The 20373-nt window shown below is 45.8% G+C and overlaps 1 protein-coding gene and 1 long non-coding RNA gene across 4 annotated transcripts in view; one reads left to right on the top strand and one right to left on the bottom strand.

The window, feature by feature from the left end:
* The window catches only part of FA2H (fatty acid 2-hydroxylase), a 55234-nt gene extending 37125 nt beyond the window's left edge, over positions 1–18109 (bottom strand). The window contains exon 1 of one of the 3 annotated variants that reach the window (XM_082366359.1): positions 16814–18109. In XM_082366359.1, the coding sequence (XP_082222485.1) occupies positions 16814–17224 (411 nt within the window). In that variant the 5' untranslated portion in view covers positions 17225–18109. The remainder of the gene's footprint in view (positions 1–16813) is intronic. The other 2 variants (XM_082366358.1, XM_082366357.1) reach the window with 2 other exon arrangements.
* On the top strand, positions 1299–16755 carry LOC309616175. The gene is made up of 3 exons (XR_014237333.1): positions 1299–1812; positions 2738–2902; positions 10335–16755. It is a non-coding gene; the product is annotated as an uncharacterized lncRNA (long non-coding RNA).
* Positions 18110–20373: the final 2264 nt, after the last annotated feature.

Genomic DNA, 20373 nt, shown 5'->3' with positions numbered 1-20373 from the left:
TCCACTCTTTTTAAATTAATTAATTAATTTATTTTTGGCTGTGTTGGGTCTTTGCTGCTGCACATGGGCTCTCCCTAGGTGCGGCGAGCGGGGGCTACTCTCCATTGTGGTGCGTGGGTCTCTCATCGCGGTGGCCTCTGTTGCTGTGGAGCACAGGCTCTAGGTGTGTGGGCCTCAGTAGTTGTGGCACGCAGGCTCAGTAGTTGTGGCGCACGGGCTTAGTTGCTCCGCGGCATGTGAGATCTTCCCGGACCAGGGCTTGAACCCGTGTCCCCTGCATTGGCAGGCGGATTCTTAACCACTGTGCCACCAGGGAAGCTCCCTGTTTACACTCTTGTCTCCCTTCAAGCTACCATCCACATGGCAGCCAGAATGATCTAATAAACTACAGACCAACTTTGTCAGTGTTCCACTTCAAGTCCTCCAGCCCCTTGCTCTCAGAGTAAAATCTAAGCCCCCTACAATGACCTATGAGCCCCGCTGAGGTAGGGCTCCTGCTTACTCCCCACTTTAGCCCACGCCACACTCCCCGTCGCCCACAACACTCCAGCAACAGCAGAGCCGCCTTTTGGATGCCTGATGTCACCAATCCTGCCAGACCCCAGGACCTTTATACTTGCTGTTCCTCTGCCTAGAATGCTTTTTTTTTTTTTTTAATTTTTATTTATTTATTTATTTATATTTATTTTTGGCTGTGTTGGGTCTTCGTTTCTGTGCGAGGGCTTTCTCTAGTTGCGGTGAGCGGGGGCCACTCTTCATCGCGGTGCGCGGGCCTCTCACTATCGCGGCCTCTCCTGTTGCGGAGCACAGGCTCCAGACACGCAGGCTCAGTAGTTGTGGCTCACGGGCCTAGTTGCTCCGCGGCATGTGGGATCTTCCCAGACCAGGGCTCGAACCCGTGTGCCCTGCATTGGCAGGCAGATTCTCAACCACTGCGCCACCAGGGAAGCCCTAGAATGCTTTTTCACCCAGTTTTTATGACAGCTCCTTTTCATCCATCATATATCAGTTCCCCAGAGAAGCCTTCCCTGACCATCCCCATCAGAAGCTGCAGCTGTGACTCTGTCACAGCCCCCTGATCTAAAATATATTTTCTGTCTGTCTATCGGTCTGTCTATCTATCTATCTAAAATATACTCTGTTACAGCTCTTGCCACCACCTGTAATTGTCCTATCTATCTCCCTCCATCTACTGGTAGGTACTCCCCATGAGGGCAGCGACCAGTTGTCTTTTTATCCCCAGTATCGAGCTTGGTCTGGGCATGATGAGACTATATCCACTATGTTTGCAGGTGAATAGAGGAAGGAACGGTGGGGAGAAAGAGGCAGCCCTGCAAGCCCCTGGGACCACTGGGGCGGTCGCCAGCCTCTGTTTCAGAGACCAACTGTCCCTGACCAGGGCGCGTGTCCACAGTCCAACATTGTACTTGTCCAGGTGAAGACAGAATGAGGACAGCAGGTTGGTGCAGACCCCACATGCCCTAGCTGGGGGGAGGGGTAACTCTGAGAGACTGAATGCCACCACTCTCCAGCTCCTCCAGGGGGTAAGTGGCCTCACCCAAGAGAGTCTGAGCACATAGCAACTCAGATCCTAAAAGCATCCATCCCTCACCGCCTAACAGGAATCTGCCTTTTCTTAGCAGAAGCTGGGCTAAAGGGGCTCGTAATCATCTATCTCAGTTTAATCTACATGTTCTGTCTTACAGAGCTCACATGATGTCATTGAAGCCGCAGAAAATCCTGTAGTGATGCAAGGAATAAGGAAATCAAGGCCAAGAGAGGTTTAGTGACTCATGCGATGTCATGTAGCTGGTAAGACCCAGAGCTAGACCCAGAGCTGCAGATCCCCAGCTCCTCCTCTCTCCTGGAGGGGAATAGGACGGGCTGCCAATTCAGCACCCACCACACAACTGCTCTGCACTAAGCTCCACTCTGGGAGCTTGGGGACGCTGATTCTTCAGTAATTCCAACAGATCTACCTACTGAGCCACTTTCAGTGACTCCAGCTTTTCCATCTCCATTTTCCCTCTGCCCTTAGCCTTCTAGGACAGTGGGTTGCAAACTTTATGTTGCTTCTAAGGCACACAGAGAGCTTGTTAAAAGTATAGATTTCTGGGGTCTTGCCCTCAGAGATTCTGATTTTGTAGATTTGGGGAATGGCCCAAGAATATGAAATACATATATATATATACACATACATACACATACACACACACATATATATATCTATATGTGTGTGTATGTGTGTGTGTGTGTATATATATATATATATATATATATATATATATATATATATATATCCTTATGGCAATTAATTCTCTAATTTAGTTTTATGTCTATTTTTTCAACCCCAGTGAAACATCAAACTTTTCACACAAGTCTTAAAATATTAGAATCTCTGTTGCTACTAGCGCCATTTTTCTGAAATATAACGCAGTTCTCCAGTGCCTATCACATTCACTTCCTTCTAGGTTATTTGAGCGGCAGAAGTTGTTTAACGATATCTGTATTGGGAGGAATAGTATCTCTCTGCACCCCACCCCTGCCAAATTCATGTCCACCCAGAACCTTGTGAATGTGACTTTATTTGGACATAGTGTCTTTGCACTGATCATGTTCTCATGAGGTCATACTGAGTTAGGGTGGGCTCTGAGTCCAATATGACTGGTGTCTAGTAAGAAGAGGGGAAACTTGGAGACACAGATGCAGAGACACAGGGAAGAATGCTTTTGTGCAGATGGTTGAAGAGATTGGAGTGATGTATCCACAAGCCAAGGAACACCAAGCATTGCTGGCCCCACCAGAAGCTAGGAAAGAGGCAAGGAACAGATTTTCCCTTAGAGCCTCCAGAAGGAACCAACCTTGCCAACTCCTTGATTTCAGACTTCTAGCATCTAGAATGGTGAGAATAAATTCCTGTTATTTTAAGTACCCACTTTGTGGTATTTTGTTACAGCTGCTCTAGGAAACTAATACAATATCACTAGAAATGTGATGCCTTGTTACACGTAACCATTCATGTGCTGTTACCTTGTTTTATTTTCCCACTCATCCTTTAAGAACATATTTGGGAGTGATGTCCATGATGTAACTACCCAGTATTTTTCCAACTTTTTATTATGAAACAATTTAAACATGCAGCCAAGGTGAAAGAATCTCACCGTGAATACTGTATCCCTACTACCTAGGTCCTGCCATTCACATTCTATTCTTTCTTTTTAGAAGCATTTTTGGTACATACCTTAATTAAAAAATACTTTATTGCTAAAAAATGCTAACCATCACCTGAGCCCTCAGGGAGTTATTACCTTTTTGCTGTAAGAGGGTTTGAAATATTGTAAGAATTACCAAAATGTGACACGGAGACACAAAGTGAGCAAATTCTGTTGGAAAAACGGCACCGATAGACTTGCTTGACGCAGGGTTGCCACAAACCTTCAATTAAAAAAAAAAAATGCAGTATCTGCGAAGTACAACAAAGTGAAGTGCAATAAAACAAGGTCTGCCTGTATATACTGTGTGATTCCACTTCTGTAGTATTCTGTATATGTCTGAAAGAGGAAGATCAGAGGACAAAGAAGTGCCTCACAGTATGTGGACAGTCCTAAGTAAAATGTTGATCCTTGCACCTCCCTACCAGGTAGTCTCACTGCCCTCCCCCTAAGGCTCTTGGAAACCCAGTCCCTACGTCACAGTATGCTCCTATTACCCAAACGACACCCCACTGGGACCTCCCTGCTTCCCAGAGCCTTTCTCCAAAGCCATCTCCTCACCACAAAATCCAAACCAGCATTCCCTCAGTGTGCTCCAATTCTTCCCAGTTCTAGCAGGAAAAAAACCTGATTTACGTGATTGACATTAAGATCTGAATGACCAGAGACAACCCTTTTAACCTGTCAGAGTTTTCATGCTTTTAATTGAGCTAAGATTTCTAATCTCTAGTTGATAGACCTTCAGACAATACTACTCAACGGTAAAATGATTTAAAAAAAAAAAAAGCAATTTTTAAAGGCTGGTGTATACCAACATCTAACGCTTGCAATCATGAGGTCATATCTTTAGAAGCAATTACTAAATATGTGTTAAATTTATTTGCCTCCTTTAAAAAAATTGGGTATAAACCTCATATAGTAAAAAATTACCAATCTTAAGTATATTGTTTGATATGTTTTGACAATTATATGCCTCCTTGCAGCCAATGCCCACATCAAGATGTAGGACATTTCCACCATCCCAGAAAGTCCCAGGAATCTATTTTTAGTAAGGTCTTATTTGATTTTGATGAAAGGAAGGTAGAGGGGGATAAGTATTCAGTTCCCTTGACCAGAGGGACAAGAAGTTTTAGATTTACAGGGCTTTACAAGAGAGGTGCCAGTTTCCCTGATAGGGCTCCTTCCCGGCTCTCCTAGCCTCCCCTGTTCATACACACATAGAACTTGACCTGTAGGCCCCTCCTACAACTACAAGCTGTGGACACAAAGCAGGAAAGGTACACAGGACCCGCCCCCATGCTGAGTTCCAGCGGCAAGGCTGCCTCCAGACATTCCCTCCACACCCCTCCTCATCCTTGCATTCCCTGCTGAAATCACTACCATTCCACAACCACTGCACACCCACTGTGCATCCCCCCTTCCCATGGGCTTTCGGACTGCGGCTGCAGCCTGTGTGAGCTTCCCTGAGCCACTTCCTCCCGGCTCCAGCCACACGACATCAGGGTCAGGGCGTCCTGGGCAGCCGCAGCTCCTGAAAGTCAGACTTGACCGTATTTCCCCAAGGCTGGCAACATGGTCCAGAATTGATGCTCAGCTCTTGTCCTGCCCTTTGCTTTCTCTAGTGGAGCAGGTGGGAGCAGGATGGAATGGAACAGAAGGAGGAAAGGGGAAAAAAACCCGAATGGCTAAAACCTAATAAGAAAATGAGTGATTTCATTAGTATAGCATAGAGTCCAAGAATAGACCAAAATATATCTGTGAATGTTTGATGTGTGATAAAGGTTTTTGTTTTAAATCAGTGAGAAAAGATAGATTATTCCATAAATCTACTGGAATAACCAGTTGGTCATTTGGAAAAATATAAACCTATAATAATCTCTATTTTGTTCTTTACACCAAAAAAAAAAAAAAAAATCCAGGTAGATAAAACATTTAAGCAAAAACAAACAAACAACAACAGAATCATTAAGGATAAAAACTATGAGCAGGATACAAAATATTTTTTGCTTGCTTTTATATATAAAATCATAAAGTAGAGGTGGTCTTTCTAAGAATGATAAGATGACAGCTTTTACTACATGGAAAACTGAAAGGTTTAAATGGAGAAAAAAAAAAAAATTAAACAAGCCAAAAGACAAATGAGAGCTGGAAGACAAGTAGTATTATGTATGATGGAAAATAGGCTAATATTCTTTATATATAAACAGTGATATAAATCAATAAGAAAAAGATCAACTATCCAGTACAGATGTACAAAGGACCTGAACATGCAGTTTACCAAAAAGGTGCAAATAATTTAGAAATGTATAAAAAGACACTCACTCTCTCATAATTCATATAAATGAAAATTTGAACAGGGAGCAATTTTTTTCACCCATTGGCAAAGATTAAAAATATTGGTAGTACACAGCATTGGTGAGGGTGTGAAGGAACAGGCATTCTTGTATGCTTTTGGAGGGAGTTTTAATTGGTACAACCTTTTTAGAGGGCAATTTGGCAATATCCATCAAAACACAAAATGGATATAATTTTGATTTAGAAATTTCACGTCTAGGACTCTATATTACAAATTTATTTGCATATGTGTGCAAAATGATTATGTAAGGATGCTTCTTGTAGCATTGATAAAATAAGGAAAAACATCAATAGGGACAGCTATCAGAAAGAATGTTGACAACCTAGAAGAAATGGACAACCTTCTAGAAACATACAGCCCACCAAAATTGAATCAAGAGGAAATAATTTGAAGAGACCGATCACTAGACGTGAAATAGAATCTGTAATAAAAAAAACTCCCTACAAAAAAAGTCCAGGACCAGATAGCTTCACAGGAGAATTCTACCAAACAAACAAAGAAGAACTTATACTGATTCTTCTCAAACTCTTCCAAAAGATTGAAGAGGAGGGAACACTCCCAAAGACAGTCTCTTAAGCCACCATCACACTGACACCAAAACCAGAAAAGATACCACCAAAAAAGACAATTACAGACCAATATCTTTGATGAATACAGATGCAAAAATTCTCAACAAAATATTAGCAAACCGAATCCAACAACACATGAAAAAGATCGTACACCACGACCAAGTGGGATTCATCCCAAGTTCACAAGGGTGGTTCAACATATGCAAATCAATCAATGTAATACACCACATAAACAAAAGAAAAGTCAAAAACCACATGACCATCTCAATAGATGCAGAGAAAGCATTTGACAAAATTCAGCATCCATTCATGATAAAAACTCTCACCAAAGTGGGTATAGAGGGAACATAGCTCAACATAATAAAAGCCATTTATGACAAACCCACAGCCAATATAATACTCAACAGTGAAAAGCTGAAAACCTTCCCACTAAAATCTGGAACAAGACAAGGATGCCCACTCTCACCACTTCTATTTAACATAGTATTGGAAGTCCCAACCACAGCAATCAGAGAAGAAAAAGAAATAAAACGCATCCAAATTGGAAGGGAAGAGGTAAAACTGTCAATATATGCAGATGACATGATACTATATATAGAAAACCCTAAGCACTCCACACAAAGACTACTAGATCTAATAAATGAACTCAGAAAAGTAGCAGGAAACAAGATTAATATTCAGAAATCAGTTGCATTTTTCTACATTAACAATGAAATATCAGAAAGGGAATGTAAAAAAACAATAACTTTTAAAATCACCCCACCCCAAAAACATACCTAGGAAAAAACCTGACCAAGGAGGTGAAAGACTTATATGCTGAGAACTAAAACATTAATAAAGGAAATCAAGGGACTTCCCTGGTGGTGCAGTGGTTAAGAATCTGCCTGCCAGTGCTGGGGATATGGGTTCAATCCTGGTCCAGGAAGATCCCACATGCCACGGAGCAACTAAGCCCGTGCGCCACAATTACTGAGCCTGCGCTCTAGAGCCAGCGAGCCACAACTACTGAGCCCGGGCACCTAGAGCCCGTGCTCTGCCACGAGAGAAGCCACTGCAATGAGAAGCCCGCGCACCTCAACGAAAAGTAGCCCCCGCTCGACGCAACTAGAGAAAGCCTGTGCACAGCAATGAAGACCCAACTGAAACATAAATAAATAAATAAAATAAAGGAAATCAAAGAGGATTCAAAGAAATGGAAAGATATCCCATGCTCTTGGACTGGAAGAAAGAATGAGGAAAACTTTTATTGCTGATGTGGAAGGAAGTACAAAACATGTCATTAGGTGAAAAAAGCCGCAAGTTGCCAAGCAGCCTGTACCATACAACTCCTTTATGTGGGAAATAGAATAATATATGTGTTTCTCTGAGGCCACATAAGAAATTGTTGGTAGTGTTTACACAGGGACTAGGTTGGGAGGGGCACTCAATATTATTTTTTGCACATTACTTTAAATGATTTAAATTTTTGTATGAACTATGTTCATGGGTAATTATCACAATAGAGAAAAGGAGGGACAAAGTGATGGCTGGGGTTACTACCACCTGACAGTACACAATATAACAAAATGCAAACTGATTGCAAAGTGAAAATGCAAAATCAATGCAAAAACTTAGAAAATTTCATGAAGTCAATGAAAGTGAGAGAAAACTGTTTTAGTTACAGTTCCACTGCCAAATAAGGATCTGGCAAAGCCAGGCTGTTTAACACTGAAACACAGGTCATCAACAAAGGATGAGGCCCTTCAAAAGAGGAGGACTTGTTTATTAAAGGATCAAAAGAGATCCTTAGCCCTTAAATACTCTTGCTAAAATGACCTTTTTTAAAAAATTCTAAAATTTTGGCTGCATTGGGTCTTCATTGCTGCACGCGGACTTTCTCTAGTTGTGGTGAGCAGGGGCTACTCTTTGTTGTGGTGCACGGGCTTCTCATTGCGGTGGCTTCTCTTGTTGCAGAGCATGGGCTCTAGGCACGTGGGCTGCAGTACTTGTGGCTCACGGGCTCAGTAGTTGTGGCGCACGAGCTTAGTTGCTCCGCTGCATGTGGGATCTTCCCAGAGCAGGGATCAATCCTGTGTCCCCTGTATTGGCAGGTGGATTCTTTTTTTTTTTTTTTTTTTTTTATTTATTTATTCTTTTTTGGCTGCATTGGGTCTTCGTTGCTGCGCACGGCTTTCTCTAGTTGCAGCGAGCAGGGCCACTCTTCACTGCGGTGCATGAGCTTCTCATTGCAGTGGCCTCTCTTGTTGCGGAGCACCGGCTCTAGGCACGCAGGCTTTGGTAGTTGTGGCACGCGGGCTCAGTAGTTGTGGCTCGCGGGCTCTAGAGCGCAGGCTCAGTAGTTGTGGTGCACGGGCTTAGTTGCTCTGCGGCATGTGGGATCCTCCTGGACCAGGGCTCGAACCCGTGTCCCCTGCATTGGCAGGCGGATTCTCAACCACTAAGCCACCAGGGAAGCCCCGGCAGGTGGATTCTTAACCACTGCAGCACCAGGGAAGTCTCTAAAATGACCTTTATGATCACACTGTGAACAGCCAATGCAATGTTTAGAATGTCACAATGTGCTTTCATACGTTTTTGTCAGAAAAACCACACATGCGCAAAACAACACTACTTGATTCATTATTTGCTCAATTTAAGAATCAGCACCCAAGTGCAATCTTAATTTTGCTGTCAGATTTTTTTTTTTGGCTGTGCCACGGGGCTTGCAGGATCTTAGTTGCCCGACCAGGGATCAAACCCGTGTCCCTTGCAGTGCAAGCACAGAGTCCTAGCCACTGGGCCGCCAGGGAAGTCCCTTGCTGTCAGGTTAAAATAAACTAAAGCAAACAACAAAAAAACTTTTCAGTTTCATTTTTAAAGAGAATCAATTTCCTTCTCTCAACCACTTGGTCCATTTTCTATGAAATTTTGGTCTTCATTTAAAGTAGATTCACTTTAAGTGACCTTTAATCCTAGGAGTCAAGGACTTTCCTACTCAGGTTTAAGAACAACTGAATTTTTTTATGGCACCCTGTCTCCAACCTGCATCATCTTTTACACCTGGCACTCCAAAGGGTCTTGCCCAGGACATGGGGAAGCAACAACTAAATCCGGTTGGTCTGTCCTGGTGCCTAACTTGGGATCATGGAAGCTGTATTTATTCAGCTAAATGTAACTTCTCCTTATTCCTCCATGGCAGCCAGTCTCAAAGTGTGGGCCTTAACTTGATTTAAAAATGTGAGGTCTTTCTTTGATCTTTGTGGGTAAATGATGCTTGTTTCATAGACATTCATTATTACATAAGACTAGGTGCTATTTATTAGCAACTAAGTGGGTTATTATGGACTATTCACATTTGGGATTTATAAAACAAAGCTAGCCATTACTAGAGATCCCTAAAATCTCCAATTCCATTTTCCAGTGGGAAAGGTAAGCATCATGCGATGCTAAGCAATGTTAAAAAGGTTCTGCTGGGCATAGAAGAATGTACAGAACTAGAACTCTACTCCCTTTAAATTCAATTTGTTTTAAAGGAGAAACTATGACTAATTCACTTAGGTAATTATCAACCACATTTGTTGTAGATTACATGGTTCACTCTAAGTGTGTAGTCACAGGTACTTCCATCAAAGGAATTTTTGGCTACTAGCTTTCCTCTAACAGGACCTTAAGACATTCTGTATGCATCGTAGTTCAAAACACATCCCCCCAAATTTGCTTATCTGGTACTGCTATTTTAACGCCTTGCAATATAAATACTATCGAAGTCAGAAAACAAAGCATTTGAATAATTATGTTTCAGGGCAATGCTTCATAACAACAAATCCTGAGTATGAGGTTTCTATTTCTCAATGATAGCTTTATGGCTGTTGCTAGCATCAATTTTGTTGTTCCCCAGTCTTGTTACTATGACTGAGTTTGTTTTCCATCAGAGGGCAAGAGCAGGTGGGGAAACGGTCGTTAGAACCTTCTGCCCATCTTAGTTGAGCAGCAATTAGAGAAGATTGAGAATCACCATTCGGAGATGACACGCTTTAGAGAATTTTGCATGAAAAGACACAGGAAAGAGTAAACAGAACTGGAAACCCAGGAACCTGGGTCCTGCCTATGCACATCTTCCAGACACTTACAGACACATGGGGACGGGTCACAGCCCTGAGAGCGAGGAGGGCTCTCAATTGGCATTTTCTATGGTTAATTTCACTTCTAACCTTGCAGGGGACTCACGGGCAGGGATGAACTTCAGTAGCCTGGCATGGAAGACGTTTTGCCAACTCTTTCTGGCTGCGAAAAACTGAGGGCAAAGGCAGAAATGAGTGACTCACTTGATAGTCCTCCATCCTTTCCATCAACTCCCAACCCTTTTAGCTAACAAAGAAGAAACTGGAAAGAGGTTTGTTTCTGTTTTCTTTTTTTTTTAACATCTTACTACTTGAAGTATCTTGTGTGCGCTAATATCACCACTTTCCTTTTCAATCTGGTACACATATCAGTTTTCCAAGCAGCTCATTCATTCATTTATTCAGACATTTGTTACTTCCTGCTGGTAGGCACCAGTGGGCTACTGTCTCCTAGGGAAACCCAGATGAATCAGGCAATTCCAGTCTTCAGAGAGTTTACAGTTTAGTAGAGAAGATAAGACACGTAGTGAAAACACAGTGAATAAGGAAGAACATTTTGAATGCTGTAATGTAGGGAGAGGCCAAGTGCTATGAGAGTTTGGGAGAAGGAAAAACCCAGTTCTAGATGGGGAGGTAAGGAGAATCTCTGTGGAAGAAATAGAGTTCGAGATGGACTTAAAGGATGTGGCAATCGGGAGCCACTGAAGATTTAGGAATCCCGCTGTAACATATTTGGAAAGCTTCACAAGGCCACGGGCTGAAGGAAGCGTTGGCAGGGAGAGACCTGCCCAGGAGACTGCTGCAATAATGAGCATAACGCAGCTCTGGCCAAGGTAGGGTAGTAGCGGGTAGGCGTCCTGGAAGGAAGACTAAGGAGGCTCATGAGGATGGGCATGGGGTCTGTCCCAGCCACTGGCTCTGCTTTTTTCCAGTTATCCCCCATTTTCCCCTCTGCAGCCTCTGGATTCTCTAGGACAGAGCAAGGAATGGAGACAGTTGAAAAACACACATACAGGAAAGAGTAAACAGAACTGGAAACCCAGTTGAAAAACAGTTGAAAAACACAAATACGATCTCCCAGACGTAGTATTGGGTGAAAGAAGCTGTACAGCAGAGCACACACTGTGTGACTTTTCTGGGAAATGAGGAGCAAGAGAAACTAGCAGTGGAGACTGAGCCGTAACGACCAGGGGTATAAGGGGTGAAGTAGGTGGGATAACGCACCCCCCCTTCAAAATCTACAGCCCAATACCTGGAACCCGTGACTGTGTTACTTTACATGGCACAGAGGACTTGGCAGGCGTGATTAAATTAAAGACTTTGTGATGAGGAGATGATCCTGGATATCTGGTGTCGGGGGGTGCGGGGGGGACAGGGGCACAGTGTAATCACAGGGTTCCTTATAAGGATGGAGGCAGGAGAATCAGAGTCCGAGAACGAGAAGGGACAGGAGAGCAGAGGTCAGAGCAATGTGACTGCTGGCTAGGGGCCAGGAGCCAGGGAACACAGGCAGCTTCTAAAAGCTGCAAAAAGTGAGGAAACGTTCTCCCCTAGAGCCTCCAGAAGGAAGGCTGCCCTGCCAATTCATTTCTGACTTCTGACCCTCCAGAAACATAAGAGAATAGATGTGTGTTGCTTTAAGTCACTGAGTTTGTGGTAATTTGTTACAGCAGCAATAGAAAACCAAAGGGGCGAGGTATCCAGAAACCAGCTGAGGACAGTGTGTCAAGAAGCGGGGGGGGGGGGGGGGGGGGGGGGGGCGATCGCCATGTCGAGAGTTGCTGCCAGGCCAGGTGAGAACTGACCACCAGGTTTAGCCAGGTGAAGGTCCCAATGGCCCTGGCAAGGGTACTTTCAGTGCCGTGGTGGGTTTCAGAGAGAACAGGACGCTTATTTCCTGTCTGTCTAAATGAATGAAGACGACATATGGACCAACAGTGAGTGTGTGTCTTAAGATAAATAAATAAATAAGGAAAGGGAAGATGATAGATGCTGTTCAGGCATCAATTTGGGTTCTTTGCTGGGAATGTTTCCAGAAATGATTACCCTCAGGTGTTTCTGAGATTCCTGTCTATTTCTTTTTATTTCCCCCATAGAGTCCTAATTTCCAAACTTTGCCCTAAATTGGGTCTCGAAGCCCCTTCAATCACTGAATTCTGAGGTGACACCAGGGGGCACTCTTGGAGCCTGTGTTTACCCTGGGTCACATGGAACCACAGTGACTTGGGTCCCTGGCCCTCTCCCAGCTTGCCCTAGCTTCGTCCTCCAGGTAAGGCTCACCTGGCACCACAGCAGGCCAGGGCTCACAAGTCCCTGGCAGGTAGCAAAGGACGGGGGCTGCTGACTGGCCAGGCAGGCCCACTTAGGAAGCCTTGCTGTGGGCTAAGCAGATCTCGACCCCCTTCAGTTAGCAGATTTCTCACATCCACTCCGCTCTGCAGGCAGGGGGAGTTTAGCAAGTTTCCCAATCATCAGCTTTTATCTGAATTCTCAGCTCAGACCGGCATTCCAAGCTGGGCTGTGCTCAAGCTGTTCCGGAGCCCCGGGTGGGGTGGGGACCCTGAGTCTTCCTGCACTTAGATCTCCTCCCTATTGTCCATCCCCATTTAATGACTCAATCTCCAAAGTTCTGAATGGCTGGACGCCCAAAGCCTGGCAGAACCACATGTGGCAGAATCTGTGGACTTCTCAGCCACTCAGAGACGGATACACCTTGCGGGATTAGGATGTGACACATATTCAGACAGTAGGGTTAACCCAACAGCAGGGGCTGGGGAGTCAGGGCTTGCCCTCCTCTAGGGTCTCCCCAAACAGAGGGCTTTTCCCCAGGGGCATGGTCAGATGTCTGCCCACAGGAGGCCCCCTCAAGGTCTGGGTGTGTAAGACGGGGGCAGTATGATCTGCCCTTTCAGTTATTTTCCTCTTGGTGGCAGGTCTGGAGTGACGGAAGGATTCTGGTTGGACTGTGATGAAAGCTGCAGCTCTCTCACCAGAAAAACGCACAACCATGCATGTTTTACACATAATTTCATCTCTTCCATCAATCCCAGAAAATGATCCATAGAACTCCAGGGTTAAGAAGCTCTGCTCCTTGTGTCTTCCAAAGTGTGATACTTACTCCACTGACGGTGCTCAGGATTTTAGGGGATAGGAGGATGAGCATTTACTTTAATAGCTCTATTTTTAAAGTGCATGTACACCCTGATTTCCCTGGTAATATTGCCTAGGGTGAGTAAATGGTAAAATAAAAAGTGAGTCTACTTAAAGATAAATATTAAATAGTTCAAGTCGTATGCCAATTTGGAAAAAAACTGGGACAGTGATTCATGGATGACAAGTCTGCGAAACAGTATTTATGGCCTTGGGAGGTTTGGACCCGAAGTTCTTTTCTTTCCTATTTCTTTAAAAAAATTGCTGGTTGCAGCTCAATCAATGGATTTCATGCCCCACTAACAACGTGAGCCACTCTTATCTAAGCTTGGAGTGAGGAGCCCTGAGCGCCCAATCAAGAAGAGGGCCTGGCTTCCCTGCTCAGCCATCACTGATTCACGTCCTCAAGTCCAGGGCTACAACAGATCTTGTCTCATCCCCACGGTATGTTAGCTCAAACAAGTTCGACTTGTTTCATGTGTGTGTGCTTCCCTGTGAGTGTGAATGTGTGGGTAAGTGTGTATACAGAAGGGGTGTGGCAAAGTGGGGGAAAGGGGAAACCAGTGGGGTTGAGCCTTGTCCCTGGAATTTCATGGCAGAGCTCCAGCAGGCTCCCCGCTGAGGAGTACACTTGGGAAGAAGGACTCCAAGGAGGGGCACCATTCAGAAGTGAGCTCCAAACAACAGAGCTGGTTCATAACACTCCCCTTCCCCGTCAACGCCCCTTCTGGTCCTCACGCTACAGGAGCCGGGTTCTAGCCTCAACAGGTGTCAGCATCCCTGGTCCAGCAGGAGGAGACGGGAGAGGTAGAGAAGGCAGCATGGGGGTTGCCAGAAGGGCTTAACCAGAGAGAAGAACAGATATGTCTTCTCTCCATTCAGCCCTTACGAAGATGGCTTCTCTCTGAAAAGATATCTTCTCCAGATTTCTCCTCTGAATACCTCTCTTCCCCAATATAAAGACAACCCTACACTAGTTTCCAGAATAGCAGATAGAAGCTGACGAGCAACTGGAGTATTGGGTGACTACGGCCATTGGTCAAGTTTGGGCCATGGATTTGTAAATGTGGTGTTAATTTTTAGTTTTTTTCCCACATCCTCAGGTGGGGGCCCAGATATAAGGATGCCTGAAACATGGCCACACTGGGACTCTTGGGGTAACAGGTGAGTGCAGGGGTAAGAAACAAATTTAGACTCAGTATTCTCTGAAGGTCAGGTAAAGCAAAGCAAAACAAAGCCAGATCAAACCATAGTGCTGGGTAGCTAGCAGAGCTGGGAGGTAAAGCCATCTAGGGCAGCTAGCCAGGAGAGATGCTCTAGATGGTGCTGGGAGGAGAGGCCACACCCTAAGGCTCCTGTTTATAGGACACAGTTACAATGTAGGATGGCTTCCATGAGCCATCACAAGCCTGGAAGTCTCTAGTATTCCAGCCCCCACCTCTCATTTCCTGCACTCAGCTTCAGTTACATCTATGGCTAAACCTTCTGCGCCTTCAGCATGACCTGACACCTAACATCAGCTTCCAAGATTAAACTGGGCCCCCGCTGCAGAATGCTGAGTCCTGCCATTTAACGTATGAAGTCTCCCAAATTCAACCTTCCCCTTCCCTTGGTCATAGTCACCGTTATCTCTCACCTGGGCTATGGGGTAGCCTCCCGCCTGGTCTCCTCACACCCACTTGGGTTCCTTCCACCCCTTCTTGGCATTGCAGCCAGGATGCTCTTCCGAAGATGCAAATCTGACCACACCACACCCCTGCTTGAATCCACTACCTGGCTTCCCATTGTTCTTAGAATCAAGTCCCAAATCCTGACCACAGCGGCCCTGGCTGATCTCCGGCCTCCTTCCACTCCCTCTCCTTGCCCAACAGCCTCTGGTCACATTGGTTTTATTTCTGTCCCTTGACTCTGCCAAGTCCTTACCCTTCAGAGCCTTCACAAATTCTTTTCCCTCTGTCTGGAAGGTTCTTCTCACCACACTTCACCTGGCTTAAGCCCTATCCATTGATTAGCTCCCAGGGTAAGTACCACTTTCTCCAGAAAGCTCTCCCTGATTCATACTCTGATAGCACCAGGTAATTGAAGAATTACTGTGGGATTAGTATGTTACCTCATTAGCCTGTTAGGTCCATGAAGACCGTACTGCTTTTGTCCATTGATACCTCCTCAGTGCCTAGCTCAGTGCTGCCAATCACTAAGGGACCAAGTGAGTGAGTGAATAAATGATTAAAGAATTAGGCAAGATGGTCCAGTGAAAAGCCACCTGGAACAGTGAGAGGCAAGTCCTTTCATCCAAAGATCTAAAAGCACTTGCTGGGGCCATCTTGAATGCAAGAGCTAGAAGCAGGGAACAACTGTTGGTTTATGTCCAAGCATGATGGCCTCACTGTCACCAGTCCTACAGCTGGGCCTGGGGAAGTCCTGAAGAGTCGGTTTGCCTCTGGCACAAGCCTACCTGGAACCCAATGGATAGGATCATCTCCTAGGCCCAAGGATCCTTGGGATGGAGAGACCATTGATTTTGGAATCAGACACACTTGATTTTTCCACTAACAAGCTCAAATTACCTCAAATTCCAAATTGACCTCAAATTCCAAATTGACCTCAAATTACAGTGCCTCCTTGATCCTCAGTTTCCACATCCTAAAATGGGGATAACAAAACCCACCCCAGGATCAGTCAGAGGCTTAAATACAATCACGAGCCTGTGGTGCACAGCAGCCTGCAGCTCAGAGTGCTACTCCCTTCTCCCCAGCAAAACTGGCTCACCCTGTCATGTCACTCTGCTGGACACCCAAGCCAGCATGCAAGACAAGGAATAAAGGGAGGTCTGAGGGGTGGGAGGACATAGGCCACCCAAGACACTGCGCCAACCTCTCCACGCAACCAGAGAAGCCCTTGCGCAAGACTAGGGTGGCACCAGGAAATCCAAACTAGCTGAGAAGGGTGACTGGTCTGTGCCTTTTGGATGCAGGGGTAGGGTGAGATGGGGAGGAGAGGACAGGTGCGCTTGGAAGCTATTATTCAAACAGAAATGAAGCGCAGTTGCGAAGAGGGAGAGGCCGATAAGGGGACAGGAAGGAAAGATTGAGTGTGTGAGGGGCTGGGAGGGAAAAGGTCATCCAAGTTGTCAGATGGCAGAGGCTGCAGCAGGAACAAGTAGGAAGGAGGAGGTACCTTGGGAGGTGGGAGAAGTAGCAGATAGAGGAGGGTCAGGGGAAATGCTGGAGAGGAAGGGCAAACTCCTGGTTGGGGGTGGTGGTGGTAGGCAGGGACCTGTTACCTGGAGAGAAGAGAGGTGAGGGCGGAGGCTGTCACCTTGGGTCCTCCTAGAGGGCAGGTGAATGCGGCCTGCCGGGGAGTGGCGAGTTGGGGCGGGGAGGGTGGGGGGAATAGAGGGTGGGTGACCCCAGGGCCCGGCTGTACCTGAGGGTCTCCTTGCAGGTCCCCCACGTAGTACTGCTCGAGCCAGCGGCGCGCGTTGTCCGAGTGCCGGTGCGGTGGCCCGTCCAGGTCGGCGGTAACATCCTGACCAGCCCGTGCCCGCAGCAGCTGCTCGCCCCCTGGGTGGTGCCGCACGAAGCCGGTGAGGTCGTAGAGGCGGGCCCCGCAGCGGACCCAGCAGGCGCCGGCCGCCAGGCGCCGCTGGACCTCGGCGGGGGAGAAGGAGGCGGCGGGGGGCGGAGCGGGGGCCATGGCGGGAGACCGGAGCTCGCAGCTCGAAGCCTGCGCGTTTGCTCCGCGGCCGCCCAGCGCGCCTCTAACATCCCCTGAGCCGCTGCCGCCTTGACTGGTCAGCCGTCGCCGCACCTGCTCATTTGCATGCCGCGCTCCCATTGGCCGCTCCTAAGGACGCTGCCCGTGTCCGGAGGGGCCCCTTCCCCATTGGCCGGCAGGACGCCCAGCCGACCCGAGCGGGGCGGGCCAGGGGATGCCCGCCCTCCGTCAGGTGGTCCTGGGCAGGTAGAGGGAGCGCCCGCCAAGTGTGTCTCATTGCAAGAGAGCAAAGGCGGCGGGAGGACGCAGGTGGAACAAGTCTTCCTGTTGCCGGCGGCTGTGTGGACGGACGTCCTCGATAGCCTGATCGCCACCGGAATAACTCTTCTGCTGCTGCCTTATGGGAGAAACTTGCAGTTTTCCTTCCTCAGGCTGCAGGAGTGGATGAAGAGTGGGGGAGGCAGCGTGAGAACTAGAGTAAGGCAAGGGAGACACTGGCCTCTGGCGCCCCCAAACTCAGTAATCACGATATACAATATTTTAATGTAATATTTAAAAAAAATCATGTGTACAGAACAATGTGAATGTGCTTAATGCCACTGAACTGTAAAGTTTAAAATGGTTAAAATGGTACATTTTATATTATGTATATTTTACCACAATAAAAAATATATATAACAAAGAATTTTTAAAAAATAGGAATATTGGCAAACCACAGCCAGTGGGCTGGCCACCTGATTTTGTATATAAAGTTTTAGTGGAACCAGGACTAGTGAGAGGAGCGAGGCAGGTTGGTGAAAGTGAAGGGTTGGATCTCGTCTTTAACACTGTAAGTTCTGGTATTTTGTTCATCATGGATTTTTTTGTTTGCATTAGTTTTGAATTATTAAAATACACTTTTTTGTTTGTTTGTTTTTGGCTGCGCCACGCGGCATGCAGAATCTGAGTTCCCGGAGGAGGAATCGAACCCCTGCCCCCTGCAGTGGAAGCTCGGAGTCCTAACCACTGGACCACCAGGGGATTCCCTAAAGTATTCTTTATCTTTTTTTTTTTTTTTTTTAAAGATTTTTAATTTTTATTTATTTATTTATGGCTGTGTTGGGTCTTCGTTTCTGTGCGAGGGCTTTCTCTAGTTGTGGCAAGCGGGGACCACTCTTCATCGCGGTGCGCGGGCCTCTCACTATCGCAGCCTCTCTTGTTGCGGAGCACAGGCTCCAGACGCGCTGGCTCAGTAATTGTGGCTCACGGGCCTAGTTGCTCCGCGGCATGTGGGATCTTCCCAGACCAGGGCTCGAACCCGTGTCCCCTGCATTAGCAGGCAGATTCTCAACCACTGCGCCACCAGGGAAGCCCAGTATTCTTTATCTTGATTACTGAGTTTTTTGGCACACCCTTAACTTTTGCCTGCAGAATGACTGCCTCAGTTGCCTCACTCTAGTCTCACCTTCTGGGGAGGATCCTGAGGGACGAAGAGAGAATCCTGCTGCCATTATAGGAGGGGAAATAGGGACCTAAAGAAGTAAAGCCTGGTAGTCATGCTGGATGGAAGGGAAGAGCAAGTGTGCTCAATCCAGTTTTGTTTATAACAGGGGTGAACTGCACACAACTTTAACTGCCCAGCAATTGGGGATCTCACTTGAACTCATGATTTGTAATAAAAGGATCCTGGTACTGAGGTTGCCCCATTCAACTGGCCTTGGTCTCTCTCAGCAAAAGGTATTTTCAGGGTCACCCCTGTTTATGCTCTTCTGGGGTTGGGCCTCTATGCTGGGCCAGTGCTGTGGGGGAAACCCTAGCTCAGATGCCCTAGGGGCCACCCCAACTATAGACACATCCAAGGTCAGGAGAGTTGTTCCTTCCTTCTCTCCTTCCCAAGACTTTCCTGGCTCACCCTCAGGGAGTAGGCAAGAATTTGGCTGAGTATATGGGTCGGCTGTGGAACTGCTGTCCAACAGGCCTGGAGGGAGGCCTTAGGTCACTAATTTTGCTTTTCTCAAGCAGTGAATACATAGTCACTCTCACTCCACTTCCACACCTACTCTGTTCCAAATACATTGCATGTGCAAAAGCATTCAAACACTCCTGGGCGTCCTCAGGTACTTCCTGATGACAATATCTGTAGGCCACCCGCATTTGGATTTTTCACCGTTGCCTTAAACTCATATTGTCTGAAGTTAAACAAGCAATTTAGTCATCTATTCAGAATTGTAACATTTCTTACCATAGTAATTCCACTTCTAGAAATTTGACCTTTCAGATTACTGTATAAAGATGTGTAGGGAGGAAAAATAATTTTCCTTCTACCCTTCTAGGTTCTCGGCTGAGACACTCCCTGAAATAGATTAATAGAACAACAAACTTAATTTCATACATAAGGGGACCCCAAAGGTATAAGACCCAAAGAAGTGACCAGAGCAGGCAGCTTTTACACCTTTTAGACAAAGAAACAATAAATCTGTGAAGAATTGACAAGACAAAGGAGTTTGGGCTTGGAGTAGTATATCAGTAAAGAAGTAACAAGATTTTTTTTTATACAGACATCTCAGCTCTGAACTCCCTATCTCTAGTGATAAGAATGCCCTCTACCCTTCTGGTACATGGAGGGTAACTTTCACATGGAAGACTTATTTCCTGCTTTTAGGGGGACAAAGGAGGGTCAGAGTGTCCTTCTTGTACCAGCTGTTTCTTAAGTAAATTTAATTCAAAATAATCAATATGCCAAAGTGGCATATTTTGGATTGGCCTGCCCTGAACCCAAACAGATGTATGCATAATAATATTAATTGCGGGGACACCTCTGGCAGTCCAGTGGTTAAGACTCTGCCCTTCTGCAGGGGGCGCAGGTTCGATCTCTGGTTAGGGAACTAAGATCCCACGTGCCGTGTGGTGTGGCCAAAAAAATAATTAATTAATTAATTAATTAATTACGACATTGCTTATAGACTATAAACAACCCAAATATTCATCATTAAGGAGGACTGATTAAATAAATGATGGTGTATTCAGTGGAACACTATGTAACCGTTAGAAAGAATGAGGTAGGTCTATGTGTACCGATAGGGAACAATCTCTATGATATTGTAAGTGGAAAATAAGAACAGTGTGTATGGTATGCTAATAATTATTTTGCTATTTTAAGCTCTTTAATTTTTAAAATATTTTAAATGCAAACAAAAGAGTATGTATATGTTCTAAAGCAAAAATAGTATAATTAATTCAATGAATTTCCCTCCCAACCCAAGAGCTAGGACATTACAAAAATTGTACCT

The sequence above is a fragment of the Balaenoptera borealis genome (assembly GCF_965194805.1).
Source record: "Balaenoptera borealis genome assembly, chromosome: 19".
Classification (NCBI taxonomy): Eukaryota; Metazoa; Chordata; class Mammalia; order Artiodactyla; family Balaenopteridae; genus Balaenoptera; species Balaenoptera borealis.
Note: the sequence above shows the minus strand (reverse complement) of the source record. Positions and strands in the feature narration are given on the sequence as shown.